The sequence below is a fragment of the Rousettus aegyptiacus genome, unplaced genomic scaffold, assembly GCF_014176215.1.
Source record: "Rousettus aegyptiacus isolate mRouAeg1 unplaced genomic scaffold, mRouAeg1.p scaffold_m13_p_3, whole genome shotgun sequence".
Lineage (NCBI taxonomy): Eukaryota > Metazoa > Chordata > Mammalia > Chiroptera > Pteropodidae > Rousettus > Rousettus aegyptiacus.
The window spans coordinates 98747438-98769363 of record NW_023416306.1 but is presented as its reverse complement, the minus strand read 5'-3'; the positions used below and the strand labels follow the sequence as shown (position 1 = coordinate 98769363).

The 21926-nt window shown below is 38.9% G+C and overlaps 1 protein-coding gene across 8 annotated transcripts in view; it reads left to right on the top strand.

The window, feature by feature from the left end:
- AKAP6 (A-kinase anchoring protein 6) overlaps positions 1-21926 on the top strand; it is a 504258-nt gene that overhangs the window by 278247 nt on the left and 204085 nt on the right. For all 8 annotated transcript variants that reach the window (XR_001594257.2, XM_036239030.1, XM_016123631.2 and 5 more), the window contains one exon: positions 7037-7159. Coding sequence is in view for 7 of the 8 variants with exons in the window: in XM_036239030.1 (XP_036094923.1) it covers positions 7037-7159 (123 nt within the window). In the remaining variant the exon portion in view is untranslated. The remainder of the gene's footprint in view (positions 1-7036; positions 7160-21926) is intronic.

Genomic DNA, 21926 nt, shown 5'->3' with positions numbered 1-21926 from the left:
GTGAGCATCTCACGTCCTCGTTTGGGATTTAAAGGCAGATCCCAGTGATCTGATCCTTTTGTTCAGTGCTCCTGGAGGACTGGAGGTGCTTGAGTCAAGGTTTCACCTGGAATAAGTGAGCAAAGCTTAGGGCAGTCAGACTATCTGGGAAGGTCCCAGCTTCACTCCTGACAGCTGTATGTGAGCTTGTCTAGGCTCCAGTGTGTTCTCTATAAAATGGGGATTGGGTGATTTATAGCATAGAGTTGTGGTAAGGCTTAAATAAGTTCCTGGTATATAAATGTTCCATTACTATTAGCCTATTATTAGTTCTAGTTTATTCCCCATTCCTTTAAATCATCCTTGTTTTTATTAGACTTTGGTGATATACATTTCAATTTTATTTTGCCCTTAAAATTGTCAGTTCAGAATACAACTTCGCTCCTGGTCAGTTTTAGATTATACCATTCTCTGCCCTTTTTGCTTTCTCTTTCCAACTGACAGCCTCTTACCTTTATTCTGGGACAATTTTTATCAGGACTATTTTTATATTCTAAAGATTTCCCATTTCAACTTTTAGAAAAGAAGCTAAGTTTTTCATGAAACATTTCAGTATTTGAGTTTTCTTGTGGAATCAGAGTTAAAACTGCCTTACACCATTTCATCTTCTCTTCAACAGTTCTTTTAAAAGCACATGTCATATCCTCCCTTCTGTCGAGTAATTGTACTGTGTTGGATATTGTAGGTAGAAATGTGGGTAAAAGTGTGAGGTGGTAGAATCCAAAACAGCACTTTTAGCTCCCTAGTATTTTGTCTTGAGCCTCTGAGTCTTGGTGGCACATTAAATACATAGATATGTGGTTAGGAAAGGTAGGTTGCATTTGCGTCCTATTGTGTAAACATTTAAATGAGTCATTTTGTATAGGAACTGTGTGCATAAGAATTAAGAAAAAATGAAGATGAAATATATATGTTGGCAGATAACCACAGAACCTCAATGTATAATTTTGCTTCTAAATAGAGTTCTAATTTTAGCAGGTAAGGCTAAATAAAGCTCCCTTGTGGGTAGGGTGAGAGGATTGTAACTACTCATCGGTAGCCATTGCTCATGTAAAGAATGGTTTCAAAGCATGTGTCTCATTCTGAAAAGTTAGGCCAGATTTTCCTTAAACTTGTGGGTGTTAATAGAGGAATTTGATCCCCTTTGGACTGTCTTCTCAGATAAGGCAATAGGGTAGTCTTCGCTAGCCTGCAGGCTCAGATGCTGCCCCTCCATGTTGCCTTATCTGATGATCCGAGATAGAAGTCATGACTCCCTCCTCTGAACGCCCAGAATGGTTGGTGCCACCTCATGTGGTGGCACTGTGGGGACTCCTCTCATTCATCTCCCCTGAGGTACCTAGCTCAGTGCTGTTTACTAAGTGAACATCAAAAAATTTTAAGCGAATGAGATAAAAGATCGAATTGAAACATATTGCTTAGGAATGGCTTCTAAAAATTCTTTATCAAGCCATAGTTTTAACATCAGTCTTTAAAATATATTTTCTCTTAACATAAACCCAATGTGGATATAACTGTCCCTGTCTTACAGATGAAGAAACCGAAGTTCAGAGACATTAAGTGGCTCATTTAGTTTACATTATTAGTAAGAAGTAGATGGATCCTGGAATCCAATTCAGTTTTGTCTGATTGTAGCAACTGTTCTCTTAACATTATCCACACCGGTTCATGATGAGCATTTTTTTTTTCTCTTTTAATATACCCTCTCCTGTCCCTCATAATTAATTCTCATTTAAATGTTTTTCAATTTCTAATTTGTGCCAGGGACTTTAACAGATTGTTAAATCAGCTGGCCCGTCATGATTTCATGTGGTGCTAGTGAGGCTCTCCAGATGCAGGTACTGAGTCTACTACCTTCTAGCCAGATAGCATCGGGCAGATCTCCTCACCTCTCACAGCCCCAGCCTTCTAATCTGTAAAATGGGGGTGAAAGTAGTACCCAGCTCACAGGGTCTTTACGAGACCTAGATGATCTATGGTATGTAAAATACTTTTATAAGGTCCTGGCACTTAGTGAAAGCTGTGTGGAGATTACTTATTGTTTCAGCTAGCGCTGTTCATTTGAGATCGTTCACTGAATCTTTTAATCTTGGAAGACTAAGAGAGTAGTAAAGACTTTTTAATGGGTTAAAAGATGCAACAGCAAAGGCTGATCAATTTTCTTGTAAAAATAGTGAAAGTAGTTCACTTTCTTGATACTCCTTCAGCAGGTCCCTGTTTGAAAGCAGTTGACCATTGACACCATGCTCAGTTTCTCTGTCTACAGAGAAATCTGCACCCTTCAGGGGATGAACACACACACAGTCACACGCACATCCAGACAACATACACCGAAAGGAAATAATTAGTTCAGGTCATTGGCTGAACCACTTCCTGAGAACCAAGGGCCATCTCTGTGATTAAACTGAGTCAGACTTACCTGTAATTGAGACACTGGTAGAATGGGCTAGTTCAAGCATGTAACTGCCTTAAATTTTCTTCTAAATTTTCTGTAAATTGAAAATGAAGTTTACAGTGATTTTTGCTTGATGAAAAGAAATTGCTGTCCTCCTACCCTTACCTAAGTATGTGTTTCTTGTTAAGCATCTGCCTCATCACAGATCCCCTTTCAGAAGAAGTAACAGACAATGGTGAATGTGAAGGGGGAGGGACTTAGAGCTTAGAGCATTTTGCCAAGACTGTGGGAAGAGATGTTACGTCTCCTTCATCTGGATCCGAAACGTGTCTCTAGAAGTGCTGTTTCTAGGGTTCAATGTGGTACCATGAGAGACACAGACTTTGAAGTGAGATACGGGTTGCAGTCCCTACTCTGACACTGGGCAGGTCCCTCACCTTCTTTGACCCTCAGTGTTCCCATCTGTAAAACCAGCATGTAAGCGGCACCACTTCACAGACTGATGGTGACAACATAGCATCCACTTCCTGTTATATACGTCTCCTTTCCCCTTTTAGAGAATTAGTTTTCAGTCTCTATTTGGTCTAAAAATTACATAATTCTATAAAAATTTCCCGTAGGCTTTCACCTCTGTAAGGCAGAGACCACATCTCCTTTCCTACTGTATCACGTTTCCTGGTCCCATATGGGGCAAGGAAGGCTCTACTTTTTATTCCTGCTACACATCACAGCCTTGCCAGATGGCAACAGTAATCACACACCACCCCCCAACACACACACACAATTTATATTTAACCAAACTAGGTTTGTTGTAGGAGAGAAATACATAGGAAAATAAGAGAAATGGTGGGCATTTTTAACCTGTCATGAGAGTGTAGCTACTTGCAAGACTCAAGTATAAACTTAATATAATATAAATTAATTCATCGATTATGTTGACCAGATGAGGGCTCTAGCAAATCATTTTTTGCAAACCTGTAAGTGTACATCTGCATGCACTTTCACTGTGCTTCTTAGTCTTTCAAGAGATCAATGCTTTAGAAAGTTTAAAAGTAAGATTTTTTTTCCAAATCACTTCATTAAAGAACTTTCAAAATGCAAACGAAAGTGTGTTCCATTTTCTCCTAAGGAGGATGATCAGGGTTGAATCCTGGTTTGGCTCTAATCAAGAGTTTACAAACTCTCAGAGCATGTGTCAAATATGAGTATGGCAAGGGACTGACCCAGAAGGAAACAATTCAGGGAGTGGCCTGGGTCACCCTCAGTGTGCCCCTGGAGCAGCTGGCAGGGAGGCAGAGAAAGGTAATGGAAGAAAGGGCAGAAAAGGACAATGAGGAAACTAGTGGTAGAAAATGACAGGGAGAGACCGAACAGACAAGATACGTTGGCAGGAGTTTGAACAACAAAGGCTAAAGCGTAGTCGTTCAAAGACTTGTAACTCAGCCTGTAGCAGTGAGTTGAATGTGCTTAAAATGTTCTTTTTATGTGGCGTGCTGGCAGCGTTGGATTGTGTCATGAAGAAAATCTAATTTTTATAGTCAACTTTGACTCTGCGGGTAACTCAGAATATTAGAGGAACAAACGCAGATAGGTCAGATACTAAGAATAGAAACAAAATTGGGTACAGGCCGAATTCTGACATAGGCAGAATACGTTTCACAAGAAAATTCAGGATAGCATGCCAACTCTCTATTAATTGTAAAACTTAAAAAAAGAAAATGATTAAAATTACTCGAATTCAGTAGGCCAGTGCTTAAATATGCTTTATGTTCTGCTGAAAATCTTGCTACAGTGATATTTATCTTTTTATTCTCAATAATATGAAGCAATGTGTTTTACACAGAGTAGGCACTTAATAATTATTTGTTAAAGTAGTGAATGAGTGATCAGTAGTTGTACTAGGATTACTTATTACAAAATAAGTAAAATTTTGTATTTCCCTTATTTTCCCGTGTTGTTACTTGTATCAGCCTCATTTTCCTTCATTTGTACCACTCTAGCAGACATTCTGAAAATGAGCGTTACAGATTTACTGCATGCGTCCGAATGTGAATTCTCCTGTGTATCTCGTGGCTCGGTGTACTGCGGCATTTACTTGGCCTTTCCAAGAAGAGCATCTGTGATGTGGGGATAGTAGAAAGTACACTCTTCACTACACAGAGCCCCGGTGACAGGACACACATAAAGGGGATGGTAGAGGTGGAGACGTAGCTGGCGACGAAGGTGTCACGAATCGGATGGACTCCAGCTTCATTTGCTTTCACAATTTCTGTTCCTGTTCTTGTGGCTAGGAGGGGAGGTGGATAGCTAAGACTTCCCTAAGAGGGAAGAGTGCTTAGCTTTTTATTGCAACTTAAGAACACAGGGATTTCTCAGTTTTTATTGTGATTGATGAACCTTTTTAGCACTGGCAAGGAAAGAGTTGAAGAAATGTGCAACAAATGAAAATTGGTGAGGATGGGATAAAATTCAGAGAAAACCCCGAGCAAAGCCTTGAAGGGACCTTTTTATGTCCGACAGCCTTGGTTTTGTTGTCCAGCCAGGCTATGCAGAGAGATTATCCAGAAAGTTTCCTCTGGATCCCGTGGGTTTTGCCTAAGCAGTATCTCAAAAACTTCAGCTAATTCTGTAATCGTGGTTCTGTTAGGAAATCTGACACACATTGTCTAATGCTCTTTGGCTAAGACAAACCTTTTTTATGATGAGGTACCCATGCAGTTATATATCCACACATTGTTTTTGTTTGCTTGTTTTTTGGGGGAAGAGAAGACACTGCATAGTTATATTTCAAATAACATCTTTTCCTAATTGTCGTCTTTGATTTAACCATTTGTTTCTAAAATAATTTACTTCCTGACCTGATTTTTCTCAAAACCAATTTATATATACAGATGTAACAACTCAAGTCCAAATTCAATAATAAATACTACTTAATACTATAAATACCATAAAATAGTATTTTCATCTCACAATTATCAACCACCTAGATTCTGATGTTCTGATGAGGTTCTGAAGATATCTCTGTAAGTCCTTTTGGTCCTAAAGGATATCCTAATTTTTCACAGAATTTAATTATGAGAGTATAAAGAATAAGTACTTTATTTCTAGCAGACTAAATGTATGAGCAAGGGCAAAAGAAATTATGTAGCATGGATTCCTAGCATTTAGAACAAATCATGGTATGAGAAAATTAGAGATTTCTCAAAAGGACGGTTGTACTATGGCACTTGGCACAGTAGGAATGTTTTCAATAAGAAAACTTTGGGTAGCACTTAGGAACATGGGAAAACATATGATACACCACCACATGGGATGAGAGATTTGATAGGTTGGCAACACGCCAGAGTAAGGCGGGCCAGTCTGATCCAGCTCCGTGGGCCTCCGGGCCCGTATTTCTGCCGCATCCTACTTTTGACAGACTGGAATGTGTCTCTGAAGTGTTATTTGTCTGCCTTTCTCTTTACTACCCTTATCAATTCCCATTTCCTCTTTTTCTAATAATTATTTTGAGGCCAATCAATTGCTTGAATTAAAGGATTATGAATCTTAAACTATTATCCAGGAGAAAGCATAATAACAAAATGTCATTTCTGAGAAGCATGATAAAGAAAATGAATTTTCACCTATTCTCACCTCGGTCTCAGGATATATTCCGTTAAGCATTAAAAGATGAATCATTCGAAATTAATCAAAAGCAAATCTGAAGAACAGGTTAAGTTTAACAGAGAAACAGCATCCCAAGCCATCTTCATGAGTGCAAATGTTGAAACCTGTCATTGCTTCTTTTGACCTCCAGGTGGTACTGTTTACCAAGACTTGGAAAACAGGCACCCAGCCCCGTTTCCTTCCCTTAGGTTCATAGCTGGTGTTTCATTTTTTTCAACATATTATCCGTTTCTACAGATGTGTTCTTTCAAATGGTCAATAAATTTTTATAACTATTATTTGAAAAATTGCAAGATTATTGTGATTTGTGCTTCCTAGCCAAGAATATTTCTTTATGTCTAGAACACACCAAATCAGGCGCTTATACGGCTCATTGGTCCCACCTTCTCTATTCTTCCTTGCTTCTTAGAACCCAGGCTCAGTCACAAGCATTTGGGCTGTCAGTAGAAGTCACCAAGGCCCTCCAAACACTTATGTGACTTAAAAATAGATTTCTAGTTCAGTTAAGGCAACTCAACTCCACAGGCTTCTGAGTAAAGAACACCATCTTCACGAAACTGCTTTTATCCCCCAAAGCCAGTGAGTGTTCCTAGCAGACCTGACCCGATTTTTTGGTGAGGGAAGCTTGTCAGACACCAGAAATGTTTTGATGATTCAAGGTCACCTTTACGATGACACCCTGGAGTCCAATCCAAATTTCTCAGACAAGTGTTCCTAGGAAAAAAAAATGAGAGGGAGTCATGGACAATTTCTTTCCAGTTTGATAGATTTTAGTGCCAGGAATAGTGGAAAATCTATTCTACAGTGTGGAATGAGGATGGGAGTGAAGTGATATCAATTTTGCCATCAGTGAGGTTTGGAATATTTAAGATTCGCTTTTAAAAAATAACCGATTTGTCCTTTTCCCCCCTTTTCTTTTTTCTTTTTTGTCACAAGGGGTTCGTAAACAAGCTGGACGAATTCATTCAATGGTTAAACGAAGCCATGGAAACCACTGAAAATTGGACACCCCCTAAAGCAGAAACGGATAGCCTTAAACTGTACCTGGAGACACACTTGGTAGGCAAGATTGTGTTGCTTTTGCTGTCCGTAATGGAAGAATTTTAATGTGCTGCTTTTTTGTTTATGGAGAATATCAATTTTATTTATTAGAAGTCATATGCTAATGAAATCAAGTTTTAATAGAAAACTGCAAAAGCTGAAAATTTACAGGCATTTTAAATAATACTATGAAATCAAATCTTTCATATTCTAAGGTATTTTTTCAAAAAGTTTTCCAAAAAGGTAAGTAATTATTTAAAAAATACCTTAGGAAATTTTATTAGACCCTTGCTCTCTGAAGCAACAATTGAAGGTTTCCACTTCTCTAAAAAAAAAAAAAAAATGAAAGAGATAATTTTGATGACCATTCTAAGCTTTCTAGAATTCTTGTAAAATTAATGAACCTCTCATTATCAAGAGGGTCCACTTTATCTGTTCTACACTGGGTTATTTTAATAAAATATTTAAAACGATGATCTCCATCATTTTTGCTGCTGTGTGGGTTTTTCAGCATATAATTAATACAACTGTCATCACACTCGTCCCTGTGCACAGGGAAAACCATGGAGGGGAAGTGGAAAACACTTAGATGAATATGCTTCTGAATATGTTAGAAATAAGAATTATAGACTGGGGGACATTTGATGAACCTCATGAGGTTTTTACTGAATGCTTCAAATGGCCGATATCAATTATGAAGGGGCGGAAACCAAGTAGTGGAGTGTGATAAAGCATGAAGAAAAAGCACGTTGTCGTAGGAAATGAAAATTCAGGCTTTAAGGGTCTCATCTTTATTCCTTTCACCGATAGCATGAAATTGACAAAGGCAATGAACACGAATCCTTGGGTACCCAACTGTGGGCTTGATTTTCTGCCCCTCTTACACATGCAGAATTTGGATCAAAAAAAGCATTGTGTGAGAGTCCTACATGTGTGTGAGGACATAGGGTTCCAGGGTTCCAGACCTGTTGCCTGTGATGGTGAGCGAGAGGGTCAGGGGGAGAAGGAGGGTGGTGTAGGGGAGGGAGAAGGAGAGAGGAGAGAGGAGAGAGGAGAGAGGAGAGAGGAGAGAGGAGAGAGAGATAGAGAGAGAGAGAGAGAGAGAGAGAGAGAGAGAGAGAGAGAGAGAGAGAATATGTTTTAGTCTTTTTGGTGTTTGCATTTTGCAGTGTTTTATATCATTGCAAGAAAAACAGCCTTAAAATCCTGTTGCAGCATGCAGACAGTCTTGTGGGTGATAAAGAATGACAATACTGTGTGGTAGAGGATGAGCCTATTGCTTCCCTCTTCAGAGACCTGGGCTGATGGTGTGTAAAAGTGCCAGTGACCTCAAACACCTCTGGTGCACAAGGGTTTTTAAACACTGCCCTTAGTACTCAATTCCCTGTTGAGTAGAGCATTGATTTTTTTTTTTAAGAGGGCATTTCATAATAGCAAGATAAAGATATTCAGTGCTTTATAATGTAAATTGTATTAATTAGAATGTCAACTTTTCACTGGCATTGTTCTGACAGAAATTCTAATCTGTGTTTAAACAGGAGTATATGAACTTTATTTCACATTAAGTGTGCTGTCTTAATTTCTCTTGATTTAATATTTTATGGAAAACACACATTTAGTTTTTGAGGTCCCAGAGGGCATGGGTACATAAAGAGTACTTTAACTCTTTTTATTGAAAGCCAGGCTAAGACGCTGTGAATCAAGGTCTCTCTATTTTTTGGAAGTTGAGTGACATAGCCTCTTTGTAACCAATGTCCCATTCTCAAATCCATATTACAGAATCCCTTGCTTAGCATCCCTGTGTTGACCTCTGCCTTGTTCTAACCCAACACTATCCATTAGAACTTTCTACAATGAGATGGAGTATTTGTATTGCACTATCCAATTGAGAGCTGCTAACCACAAGTATCTACTGAGCGCTTGAATTGAATTTCAACTGAGAAAATGAATTTTAATTCTAATTAACTTACGTTTAAATGTAAATTTCCACACATCATTTGTGACTACTGCATTCTAGCCTTATAAATTGCAGAACTCTTTGCAGCTGACCATAATGAATTGTAGGTATCCATATTTGCTGCGTAATGACATTCTCGCGCACAATGCAGAAACCATTGTCCCTTTTGTTATGAATCTCTACATTAGCTTCACAGCAAAGAGTCCTTCTTAAAATGTTTATCTCTTAAAGAATAAACTTGTTTCTGCCTGAAGATCAACACTTTATTGAATGAGTTTTTTCCACGATTATGTCTGATTATATTAGTTGGACTAGAGATAACACAGGAACATCTTCTTTATCTCTGCTTTGCAAATAGTGAGGGCCTATGGTCTCCAGATCTGTTCTCTGGATATTAAGTTGAAATTTCATATTTTACTTCTGCAATCATGAATAATACTGTCTAAAAGTTACTGAAGACCTAGTGTGCGTGCATTGCCATTGAGTGATACTTGAGGACGGTTACTTGAGTCGCTGCTACAGTGCATGCCATGTCTGTTACTCTAGTTATTTAAGCATGTTTAAACTCTGAGTTACTCTGTTTCTCTGAGGACAACGTCTACGTTGTCCTCCTGGTCAATAGTGGTTTTTTTTTTTTTTTTTTTTTTTTGTATTTTCTTACTGTGGTACTGAGTTAGTGTTAAGTTATTCTACTCAAAAGAAGACAAAAAATATCTACTTTACCATAAAGAAAGTATGCAACTAAGCTTAGAGATTTGTATTCCTTAGTTCACCCTGCATAAGTCATTTCTGCTCTTCAGTGAGTGGACAAGTGGTGTTTGCAAGATAATTCAGTATGTAGATATAGCTACATGAATTTCTTTAAACATCTTTATAGATTCTATGATTTCACATTAAATCAACAGATGTGCAAGACCCTGAGTTGAGCATCTCCTCTGGTTTAATAATGCGTTAGAAGAGTTGGCACTCTGCAATGTTTATTGTAAAGAAAAACAAATATAAAAACAATAACTAAAGTTGTACATTTATATTTTGATACTTAATTCAATTATTTTCCATGACGGTAACCAAGGGTTTTTACCAACACAAATCAATTAAAGCTTTACAATACCTTTGTGAGAGATATGAAGGAGCTTTATTTTAACTGTAAGAAATACTGTGAAATTGCAATGATACATCAATGATTTTCCATGATAATTAATCATCTGCTTGCAACCTAGCTGCTCCTTTCAAAAATACAATTTCTATCTTCCTAGAAAATGACATTTTTAGGAAAATGTCATTCTAGAAAGGTATTTTGTGAGTATTGAACATATTGAATGTTCCTCTTGTTTGAAAACCACTTTTAAAATAGCATTATATACTTACTCTTAGATGGACTCCCTTCTTTCTCTCCTCTGTCCACTTTTTTAAAACAGCTTTATTGAGGTATAACTGGCATATAATAAATTATATCTATTCAAAGTATATAATTTTACAGGTTTCCACAAATTGACAAATGTATACACTCATGAAACCATCGCCACGATCAAGATAGCGAGCATATCCATCGCCTCTAAAAGGTTCCTTTTTAACTTTTCCCTCCCTTCCCTGCTGGATCTGCTTTCTGTTACTGTTAGATTAGTTTGTGCTTTCTAGAATTTTACATAGATGGAATCAAACAATATATACTCTCTCTCCCTTTTTTTTTTTTTTTTTTTTTTGCTGAGGTTGGGAGGAGTCTGGTTTCTTTCACTGAGCATACTTATATCGATGTTGCATGTTTTAATTGTTTGTTCATTTTTATTGCTGAGTAATATTCCACTCACAGATATACCACAATATCTTTATCCATTGACCTGTCGATGGGCATTTAGGTTGTTTCCCTCATCACCTTTTTTATTAGCTAAAGAAGCAAAAGTCACCAAAAACTGCATTTGAATAGAAGCACCATGAGAGGTTCTTGGCAGAGTATTTGGACTTTTTTTTCTTTAAGAGAATCTATAGTGTCTTTAGAAGTTAGAATGCTTAAAAGTAAAGCAGCAGAGCAGGGCAGCAGCTTCTCCCTCTAGAGATTTCATTTCATGTTCATTTACTCCTGAAAAGATAACTCTTATCTCCCAAATAGTTTTATGGATGCCTTACTTACCAAATGGGCACCACATCATATGCAATCAATTGTAGGAAAACAAACTAAAAGTTTTTTTTTTTTTTTAATCTATAGCTAATCAGAGTTTCCAGTAGGAGAAAGCAAAGTAAAATTGACATCAGACAGCTGTGCAAGAGTTAGAAAAAGAACTAAGCACAAAGGCTTGGATTAACCTTGGTAGATAAATTTGCATAGATAGCATCATGTCATGTTGGGCAAACATTAACCAACCACATAGAAATAGCCTTGGAAAAACATCATTCTTAATTCAATTTGAAAATGAGAAAACCTGGGTTGGGCACGGAGAATGGTGATTATGAGCTCATATGTATTAAGCACCTGTGAGTGCCAGGCAGTTATTTAGGTGTTAGGAATACATGATGATGAGTTTGACTTCTTTCTTCCAGGGATTTGCAATCGAAGGGAAATAACCATAGATTAAATAGACTCATAAATGATGAATGTAATCCAATTTTGAGCACTAAACTTCTTGAAGGATAAGCAAAGTACTGTTCAGAGGATAGAGAAAAGTTTTATTGGTTCTTCCTGAGGGTAGGGAAGGCTCAAAGAGGTAATTTGATGTATATCTCACAGGCCATATATGATTTGTTGGATAGACAATAGAGGAGAGGATATGGGAGGAAATTTTATGGGCAAGTTAGAGATGTGTGGTGAGCCTTTTGATGTGGCTGAGACTAAGTTGGAGTCTTATAGGTGGTAAAGGAGAGTGAATGTCTTTTTAATACGTTGAACTATTCTCTGGGGTCAATGGGGACTCGTTGAAAGTTTGATTTTATTTTCAAACAGAGGGTTACATGAATCAACCACAAATTCCATGTGGGTTTGGTCAGCTTGATATAGATCAAAGGGGTGGAGTCCCTGGCTTAAATGAGAGAATAACTGTGAGCATAATGGAAAATGGATTTGGGTACAGCATTTGAAGGATATACCAGTACAGGCAATATGTTATGAGTTTTTTAAAATGTGTTTTTTGACTAACATATATGAATATAACACAAAATTCTAAAGGTAAATAAAAAAAAGGAATAAAAAAAGAAAATCGAAAGTGAGCCTCCCGTCTGTTTCCCCCCCGTTACCAATTCTCCTCCCTTGAGACAACCACTGCTCTTTATATCCTTTCAGAGCTCTTCCAGGTGTTTGAAAGCAAATGCATGTGCCTTAACTTTATTCACTTAACTTATATTAGCAGTAATTCAGGATCAGCATAGAACTATTTTGCCCTTTTGAGTGGCTGTGCGGTGTTCTATTTATGAATAGGCCACAATGTATCTAACCAGTCCTTTATTGATGGGAACAAGTTGATTGCAGTCTTTTTCAATTAAAAACAGTGGTTCAATGAATATCCTTGGATATTCATCATCTTGCTTAATTAGTATAAGAATATCCTTAGGATAAATACCTTCTACTTGAAATTTCTGGGTCAAAGGTTATACACAGTTAAAATTTTCATGTATTGCCAAATTGTCCTTGATACCAATTGTACCAGTTTATACCCAGCAATGCATCACAGTGCATATGTCTGCACATCCTTGGGTGTGCTATTGGAGAATGTTATCACACTGGTTGAGATTTGTCCCTTTAATAGTTATAAATGGCATCTTATTGTAGTTTAGTTTGTATTGCTTGTATTTCAAGTAGAGTTGAGTACCTTTTTCATATTTTTAGGAGTCATTTGTATTTCTTTTCTGAGAAATGTCTGCTCACATTCTTAGCTTGTTTTTCTGTTGAGTCATTGGCCTTTTGCTTCAAGATTAATGGGCGCTTTATACCTATTAAAAATATAAGTCCCATTATTCAAGCAGAAATTACATGAAAAAGAGGGAGTGGATGTTACAAGAGTGACCACTGGGGGCATGTGCTGAACATAGAGCAAATTTTGTTTTTCATACAACTCCTGTAGTCGTGGGACTGTAGTAAAAACAAGCAAACAAGCAAACCAACAAAAGCCATTCAATTATATTCACTGGAAAAAATTCAAACTATAAAAGAGCATAAAATTAAAAGTAAAAAGTTTACTCTCCTCACTTTGGATAACCAACATGAACAGTTCATTCTATACCCTTTTGGACCTTTTTATGTAAAAGTGCATATGTTTTAAGGATTTTTAATTCATATTATATATACTGTTCAATGACCCGTTTTTTGTATCTAAATATATATCTCAGACATCCTTCTGTTAGTATATGAAGATTTACTGCATATTTTAGCAGCTCCTTAATATTTTATTGTGTTAATGTGCCGCAATTTATTTATTCATTCCCATGGTGATGGCCATTTAAGTTGCCTCCTTATCTATGCTTTTGCAAATAATACTGCAATGAGCATTCTAGTTATTTTAACACCAGGTGAGAGGCTCTTCCTTATTCCATTATTGTCTTGTCTACAGCAGCAACTCAAGGCTCCCATGTAATGAAAGTATGTCATACTGTAGGGACAGCTTTTGCTATAGATCCTAAAAAGTGATTGTGTGTGTAGAGTTTTGAGTTCGTATTATAGGGGTAGCTTTTAAAGAGCTCACCTTCCAGAACTTTGCTGTTCGTTTTAGGATTGGTACCTGCAATATGAGGTGGCTACCACAAGGTGGCGCAGAAGCACCAAAATCCTGCAGTACAGTCTCGGTACCCTTGAAGGGCTTGAAAAATTTTCCTTATTGTGTCATTACCCTAAGGATTTACAAAAACTGATTGTTTTAAACGAATAATGTGTCTTGTTCACAAAATCTCGGTACAGATACTTTCGTGCACTTATCATCTACATTTAGCTCTTCATGTTATATCACATTTTTTTAAATTAAATAGCTCTCTCATCTATATCAGAAGAAAAACGATATACTTCTCACAGAGTCTTTAGCTATATAAGTAAAATCCCCCAAATACATTCAGATGCTTTTCTTTTGCTTGACTTCCTATCTCTACCTCTGCTCCATTTTCATAGCTTGAAGTTAAGATAACAGGCTTTCCTTTATTTCCACTTCCCGGTACCCACCTCTTCCTGCCTACCTTTCCCTGCTGAGATGATAGGCAGCCTTGGCCCAAGCAAGTTGAACTTCACAAGACCAGCAGCTGCCATGTGGCTACACTGCTCAGCTAATGGGAGGCAGCTGGTCAGACTTCAAAAGCCTGAGCAGTGTGGGTTTGGCTGCCACCTCCCTCAGCCTTGCTGAGCAGAGCTTGGTGGCCTCGTAGGGGCTTTGAAGTTCAATTTGCTTCTCCCCCATGGTTCCCCTCAGTTTAAGGTGAGTAGCCGAAAGTTTAGTGGGAAGCAGCATTGCTTCTCTTTGGGGGATTTGAAATAGTTAACTCCCAGCCTTGAGGTACTTCCTTGGGTGGCTTGGGGATGTACAGGCCTGTTGGGAATTTTTAGCATGCAGGCATTTTGAGGTTGATGTGTGGGGACAGGAAGCTTATTCTGGACATGCTCATTCTGGACCTGTAAAAATCCTGGACCACATTCCTTTGCTTGTATAGCTCTAATTCTGTGTCTCTAGGAGATAATAGTGTTCTCTTCCCTTTTCAGTTAAAAAAGATCCCTGAACTGTCTAAAGCACCTGGGGATATACTTTTTGCCTGATTTGGTTTAAGGGCTCTTGGGCCATAATACGCAGCAGTTCTGATTGTTTTGAAAATTGTTGGCGCTCAGACATTTTACTAATTTATTACTTTATTTCCTCTTCTTTTTAGAATATAATGACTTTTAAGTTAGAAAACCAGGGAAATGCTGAATTTATTAAACACTTTCCGTTTACAAAATGGTTGTGTGCTAAGTGTTGGAGAGAAAGTTTATAGACTGGCCTTGAACTGTGCGGGTTCATGCGCAGGCTGAAGGACACTGTGTATGGACGAGAGTCAGTGTGTGACCTAACTCTCTCACCTACCATGTGCAGGTCCTACTTATCTGCAGTGTTACATGGAATTTGGAATCTTGAAACAATTCACCTGGTATAAATGATATACCATTTATACCAGGTGAATTGTTTTATCATTTATACCAGGTGAATTGTTTTAGGCCCAAAACAGATCTTTACATTAGCCAGAAAAATGCCTGTTGTATCTATCGGAGGTGGTTGTGAAGATCGAATAAACACCTTGTCTGTGAGGATGCTTTGTTCATTTGGGGAAGTCATGCACATCCTCCTTAGAGACCTGAAATCATGTGGTATCAGGAGCTCGGGTGTTCCTAGAGAAGTTGCATTTCTTCCCATCCAGCCTTTCCTTAGCAATTCACCTGTGACTGTCACCTACTTGAGGGACGGCTTGTATCTCTTTAGTGTCTCCTCTGACACCCAGCCTGGCACGTGAGTAATAGGTACTAAAGATCTCTGCTAAATGAATGAATGAACATTTGTAAAAGCAGCGCTACAACCATTATAGGCAGCAAATTATAATCAATATTATAAATTATCAAACAATAACTGAGAATGTCTGCAAGTTAAATTATTTCCTCTACTATTTCCAACCCAAAATGGACTCTGGTCACAGAGATTTTTGGGTTTTGTCTGGTATGTTTGTGACAAGAAAAGCACCTATGGGAAAAAAATAGGAATGTTTTCTTCTGTTTTCAGGATGTAATTCCTCCCCTTTGGAAGAAAACACAAAGATAATAAAAATGTTAACTTGGATATTAGAAAGGTTAAAAAATTCCACAGGTTAATGTTGCTATTTCAAAATATGAAGACTGTATATGACTAGACAGGATGTTAATGACTTGACATTACAAAATTTATTAAATTTATTTTCAAAGCAGTTTGGTTCCCCCTCTCAAATGCACGAAGCATGAGGGAGTTGTAATAGATCTGCCCCAGGCTGCCAAACAAATTTTTAATGGAACTGGAGTCCTTCAGGGATTGTCCTAAATCCACATAATATTCTTAAGTCCTGGTGTTTGCACTGGGACCTGCATATTAGCAGATGTACGTGTGAATAATATACTTATATTCATCCATCACCTTGGTGACTCCACATCTGTAGGGGCTGTTGCACATCAATTATTCCACCGCAGGAGGTAGAAAGATATTTGGGCTGGCACTGACCTCTTTTTCAATCCGGGCCTCAGAGCAGTGTCTTCTGGAAGTCAATTGTTCTGCCCTTTAGACAGAACCTCTGTTTGAGGATGCATTTGGCCTAGTGTGGCCATGCTGGGAAGTCAGCGTGATTACCTGTGCTAGGTGCAGTGGAGACATCCAGAAAAACAAATGAAAATTTGGTCACTAAGAGGCACCATCAGCACTTAGGATCTCTCCCATCTATCTAATTCTTGTATAAGATAGTCTCAAGTCTATCAGGAAAGAATGTCAGCTTTAGTAAAATACATTTACCTTTCACACACGCGCACACACAAAGCAACTGTTGAAAGAAATTGTGAATTGTTTGAAGAGCTAAATTCACTTTCAAATGCTTGGAGATGTTTTTATTATCTGAGGTTTCAGGAAGAATGAGAATTTTTGTCTATATCTTAGTGCCTTCTCTCTTTTTGAAAGGAAAGCGAAGTTTTTATAATGCTTATCTTTTTTTTTTAATCATCAACTTGGAACTTTTTTCTCAAGAATATATAGTACTTTTAATTTTTTTTAAGCTTCTGATATTCTAGCTGGAGGTGTGTTGCATATTGTCATAATTGATAAATCAATGACAAATGTAGCCACTTCATTTCGTGGGGGAGATATACAATTGTGGTGGTGGCTGACCATTTGTTTAATTATGTGCTAAGTACCATATGATGAGAGAGTAAAGTTAAATTGATGATTTGGGCTATCTCAGCCAGGGTACAGTTTACATGGCAATTACACTGGGATCATCTAAGTGTAATTGGCAAGTAATTTTGTAAGCGAAGGAACATGACAGCTCATTTACATGGTGTTCACTGAGTAAAATTTGGGGACATTTATCAACTACTTCCAAGTGAAGAATGATTACACCAATATCTCCCAAAACACTGTGGGCAGTTTGAAAGCTACATGGTAGGTTTTTGGTACAAATCTTCATTCATTTTCTTCCGGAATGTTTGTTAGTCATATTCTCTGTGCCAGGCACTGTCCTAGGCACTAAGAATACAAAAATGAGTGAAAAGTTCTACTCTCCAGGAACCGATGTGTAGGACGCAGACACATTATCAATAGTTATACAACACTGTAATGGATAGAGGTTTGAGCTCTGCATGGGTACCGAGGATGCTGAGATGAGGAAACTGGGCTGATGGAAGATGGTCAAGGAAAACCTGCTAGAGAGGGTGACGCCTGAGATGGATTTTGAAGGCTGAGCAAGGCTGAGCCAGGGGTAGGGAAGACAGATTTTTCAGGCAGAGATGCAAGAGCAGAATCTTAAAGGAGCTTTACGCATTTCAGGCACAGTTCAAGGTAGACGTGGGGCTGGAGAAGCAGACCTGGCTGGGACCTTAGAGGGCTCTGTAGGTCTTGCTAGAGGCTGGACCTTGTTCTTCAACCTTGAGAAGTCATTGGAGGGTTTTAGGAAGAAGAGCATGTTTTTCTGAGTTTTATAGACAGACCATTCTATGTAATAAAATGTTTTTATTGCAATAGTATGACATGTCAGGCTCTATTCTACAGACATCAAGGCATTTCATTCTCAGAGCAACCTACAAAGCCGAAACTGGCATTTTCCACTTTTTGCAGATGACAGAACTGAGTACCAAGAAGTTGGCCAATGTGTTACACAGGGGGTGTGGAGGAGCCAGAATTGGAATCCAGACTGTCCAGCTCCAGAGGCCGTGCTCGTCACCCCCGCCCTACGCCATGTCATAGCCCCTTGACACAGTCAGTCGCAACTCCCTGTTTATAAGATGCATGACCCTCACCCCCTCACTACCCTGTGAGCTCTGCGAGGTCAGGGGCTATATTCATCTTCTTCACAGCTACATTCTGCAAGCCTAGGACAATGCCTGCCCCTTCATAGGCATGTGACAAATAAGAATAAATGTAGTTTTAAAGCGGTCATGCCTGGAGGCTGTCAAAGTCAGCCTAGCAAGGGATGATGACGAGGGCCTAAATCCATGGTAAGGATGGAGAAATAACTTGGCAGGGCTTGGTGATCAATTGAATCTGTGGGTTTTGTTGGTGTATTCTCACGACGTTTCTGATTTCCCACTCCTACACTGGAGAGGTGACTTGGCAAAAGAATCTGAAGCAGGGGGAAGCTAAGCTCTTGCTGCTCTGCGCAGAACTCTTACATTCCTGAGGAGAACTGTTGCGGACTCAGGATGAGAAGATAAAAGAAACTTCCTTGGAGATAGTTAAAAATAGAGTGGACACATCTGCCTGGGATGGTTGAGGGACAGAACTGCCCTGGGGTAGATGAATGGTTAGATAGCCTTTGGGATTCTTCCGCCTTTGAAAACTTTCTGGTTTAGAATAAACGAAAAACTCTCCCAAGACACCTATCCTTAACTGCCTGGCTTAAGATAAAATCAAAGTGTCTCAGGACCGGAAAATATTAAGTCCAAATGCCGGGATTGTAGATAAGGAAACAGAAGCCTGGAAAAGTTAGATGGCTCCTCCAAAGGCACACACCAAAAGCAAAAGGAAGACCCTGATCAACGGGCTCTCAGGCTGTACTCCTTCCCTGAGTCTCAGATAGCGCCTTCTGTGTGCTGGTGCCCCCTGTGGGCAGGCCTGTGCTGGGCGGTGACAAAGGCAAAGAGGTCCTGGTACCTATCTATCTGCACTTGAGGCGTTCAGAGAGCCTCAACAGTGAGCGCCACTCGTCACCTAAATAGGCCATCATAGAACATTTGGAGAATAGAGAAAATGAATTTAAGAGTCCGTAATGATTTTTGTTTCGGCCCACTCGTTGCCAGGCACTGCTTCGGTGCTTTACGATCATTACGATCGTTACCTCTAATTCTTACAACAAACTAGAAGTTAGGTAGTATTATTTTCACTTTATGTTTCATAAAGCGAAAGCACTGAGAACTCATTCCATAAGGCCAGACTATGTTAACTCCAAGTCCTACCCTGCACAAATGAAGTTAATATTTTGTCGTGTTTCCCTATAAGTCTTCTTTTTCTACGCACTGGGTCTATTCATTTACATAGCTGTAATTTTATCAGAGGCATAATTTTTTATCTTCGTTTTTGGCTTGTAATGCATTCTGTGTATTTTTCAAGTCATTTCAGATTCTTCGTTTTAATGGCTGTATGTCTTACCAAGTTTTTAGGAGGTTCTTAAACAAAGAAATGTTTGCTAATCAAAATCTTGCAGTTCTTGGCACATGTGGCATTTGGAAGGTACGTTTTGTATTTTGAGGACCATCTGACCATCCTCTATGGATGGCATTGGGGAGAGGAGAAGAGAAACTGCCAGGTGCTGCACAGGGACCTTGGCTTCTCTCCCACCTAGAGCCCCTCTGGGAACGCGGGATGGTGCTGGGCACCATCAGTGGAACCTCAGTGGAGGTGGCCTGCGGCAGATAGCAGGTGACTTTTTAATCCTCTGCACTTCTGACAGAGCATACAGGCTTCCCCCTGCCCTTGTGAAAAAAAAAGCAAGTTTTCATTTTCTTAGGGTAGTAAAAATCTTTTGTGTGAAGAAAAAGTGTCATCAAGCGCCTTATTCATCAGCATATATACTATCTCTTTAAAATGACAGTGGGAGTAAAAGTTCATCAGTTCAATATGTCTTTCACATTTGGAGACTCCTGACTAATAACCTCTGGTATTTATCATCAGAACAGCCAAAGAACTAAATTCTGGCACATGCTGCTCTCACGCACTGAGAAAAACTTAAAAAGACAGAAGATTTTCTCCATTTTTTCTTCTTCCATTCATTTAGAAGAAAAAGCATACCTTTTTTTAATTAAAAAAAATATGAGTATGCAGAAACATCTGGCCTATATTACCACAGCAGCCTCCTAAATGGCCTCCTTGTCTCCAGTCTGCCCTTTTAAAATCAACTCTACACAACAGCCAAAAAGATTTTTCCAGAACACAGAACTGCACCAGTCACTCGCCCATATTGTCACATCGTCTTTCATGGCTCTTTCATGGCTCTTTCATGGCTCTTTGAGTTAAGTACCACGCGTAGCCACAGCTCCTCGCCGCCCCCACCCCGCGCCTCGCCCTGCTTACACTCTGTCCCAGTCACACTAAGCTGCTAGTTGCTCCCTGCTTCCTGCTACAATAAAGGGTGTCTCTAGGCCTGCATACAAATCAGTCCTTTCTCCACGAGCTTCCTGCCAGGCTCTGCAGAACCTGGCTCCCAGCTTGGGCTCCCACAGCACCTACCCAGCACTTATCACACTGATGTGGAATATAGCCCACAGTCTTGTTTTCACGTGACCACCATGATATATATATGTATATGTCATACACACACACACACACACACACATACACACATCCATGTTTAAATTAAATCTCATTGGGCAAGGTATTTTATTGTTCGGTTTGCTTAAGGCCCCCCCATTCTATATGGCATACCAAACCCTAATTACACATTTACTCTATGCGGGGTCATATGTGGCCACTCGCTCTCTTATCTGTTTTACCCAATAGACTATATAAGCTGTGTGTGCCAAGATTTTGTAATGTTAACTTTTGTATCTATAGGCCTGGCAGAGACTGCTCAATAAACATCTATTATATTAATTTAGGCTAAAAAAACAAAACAAAACAAAACAAAAAAAAAACCTAAAATTAAGTGAGGAAAGACTCAACTCTTTTTGGCTTCTCTGTTCACAAACATCATAAAACTCAGGGACCTCAGTGGACCTAGCAGACACAAACAGTATTCCATGGGGATGACTGAAAGTCTGTATTCATGATATGATGCTGCTAAGGCTGAGCCACTTTGGATCTTCAAGCCCCTGAATGTGATATTGGTCTTTCCCACTATTTCCTGTACCAGGCTATCCGCATCTATTATTATTACCCCTGATGAGTAATCATTCTTCACATTTGTCATAGTTTTGTCCATCCAGGCATATATGTCCTTGGATTCATTTCATATCCACATGACCTCCACATGCGCATCAGATGGAGCTCTTTAGAAATTTGAATGGAATAAGATTAGATGTAGTATTTTATCTGCTTTGTAAGGTTTGATCATGACCAAAGCACAATCAACATGCTTACCCAAATTCGGATCCTGCCGAGGAATAATCTACCTCGATCTGTACAAGCTGGCGAAGCTAGAAGCCACAGTAATGGAAATATCCATTGGTCAACCTCCGAATATATTATCTTTTTGATAATCTAGTCCTTTGTCTCAGTCACTGTATTTTCCATTTCCTTAGTTATTCGCTTCTAGATGTTCAGTTACATGCTGCTTTAAAGACACTAAAAAAGATCTGGTGTCCCACAAGGCCCAGTTCACTCATATTTATGGAATTTCACATAATCGGTGACATAGCACTGCGTCACCTGTCTATGGCAATGTTGTTGACATAAATTAAATCTTCAAAAAATGCCCTGCGTTTTCAGAGAGTGTCATGGAGGTTGCAGAGGGACTATATACCATAGGTGTCACTGAGGAAATATGTTAGCAGCACAAAAATGGAAACATGTCCAAGTACCAAGTTCAAAGGGAAAAAGAAAAGAAAAGGAAAGAAAACCCTTTTGTCTAAGCTTCCTTCCTTAGGAAAGAGGCAGGGGCCGAATGGGGAGAACCTACTACAGAATCCTTTAGCAGCCAGGAGCTTCATGGATAGTTTCGTTGCTGTGCCTGCTT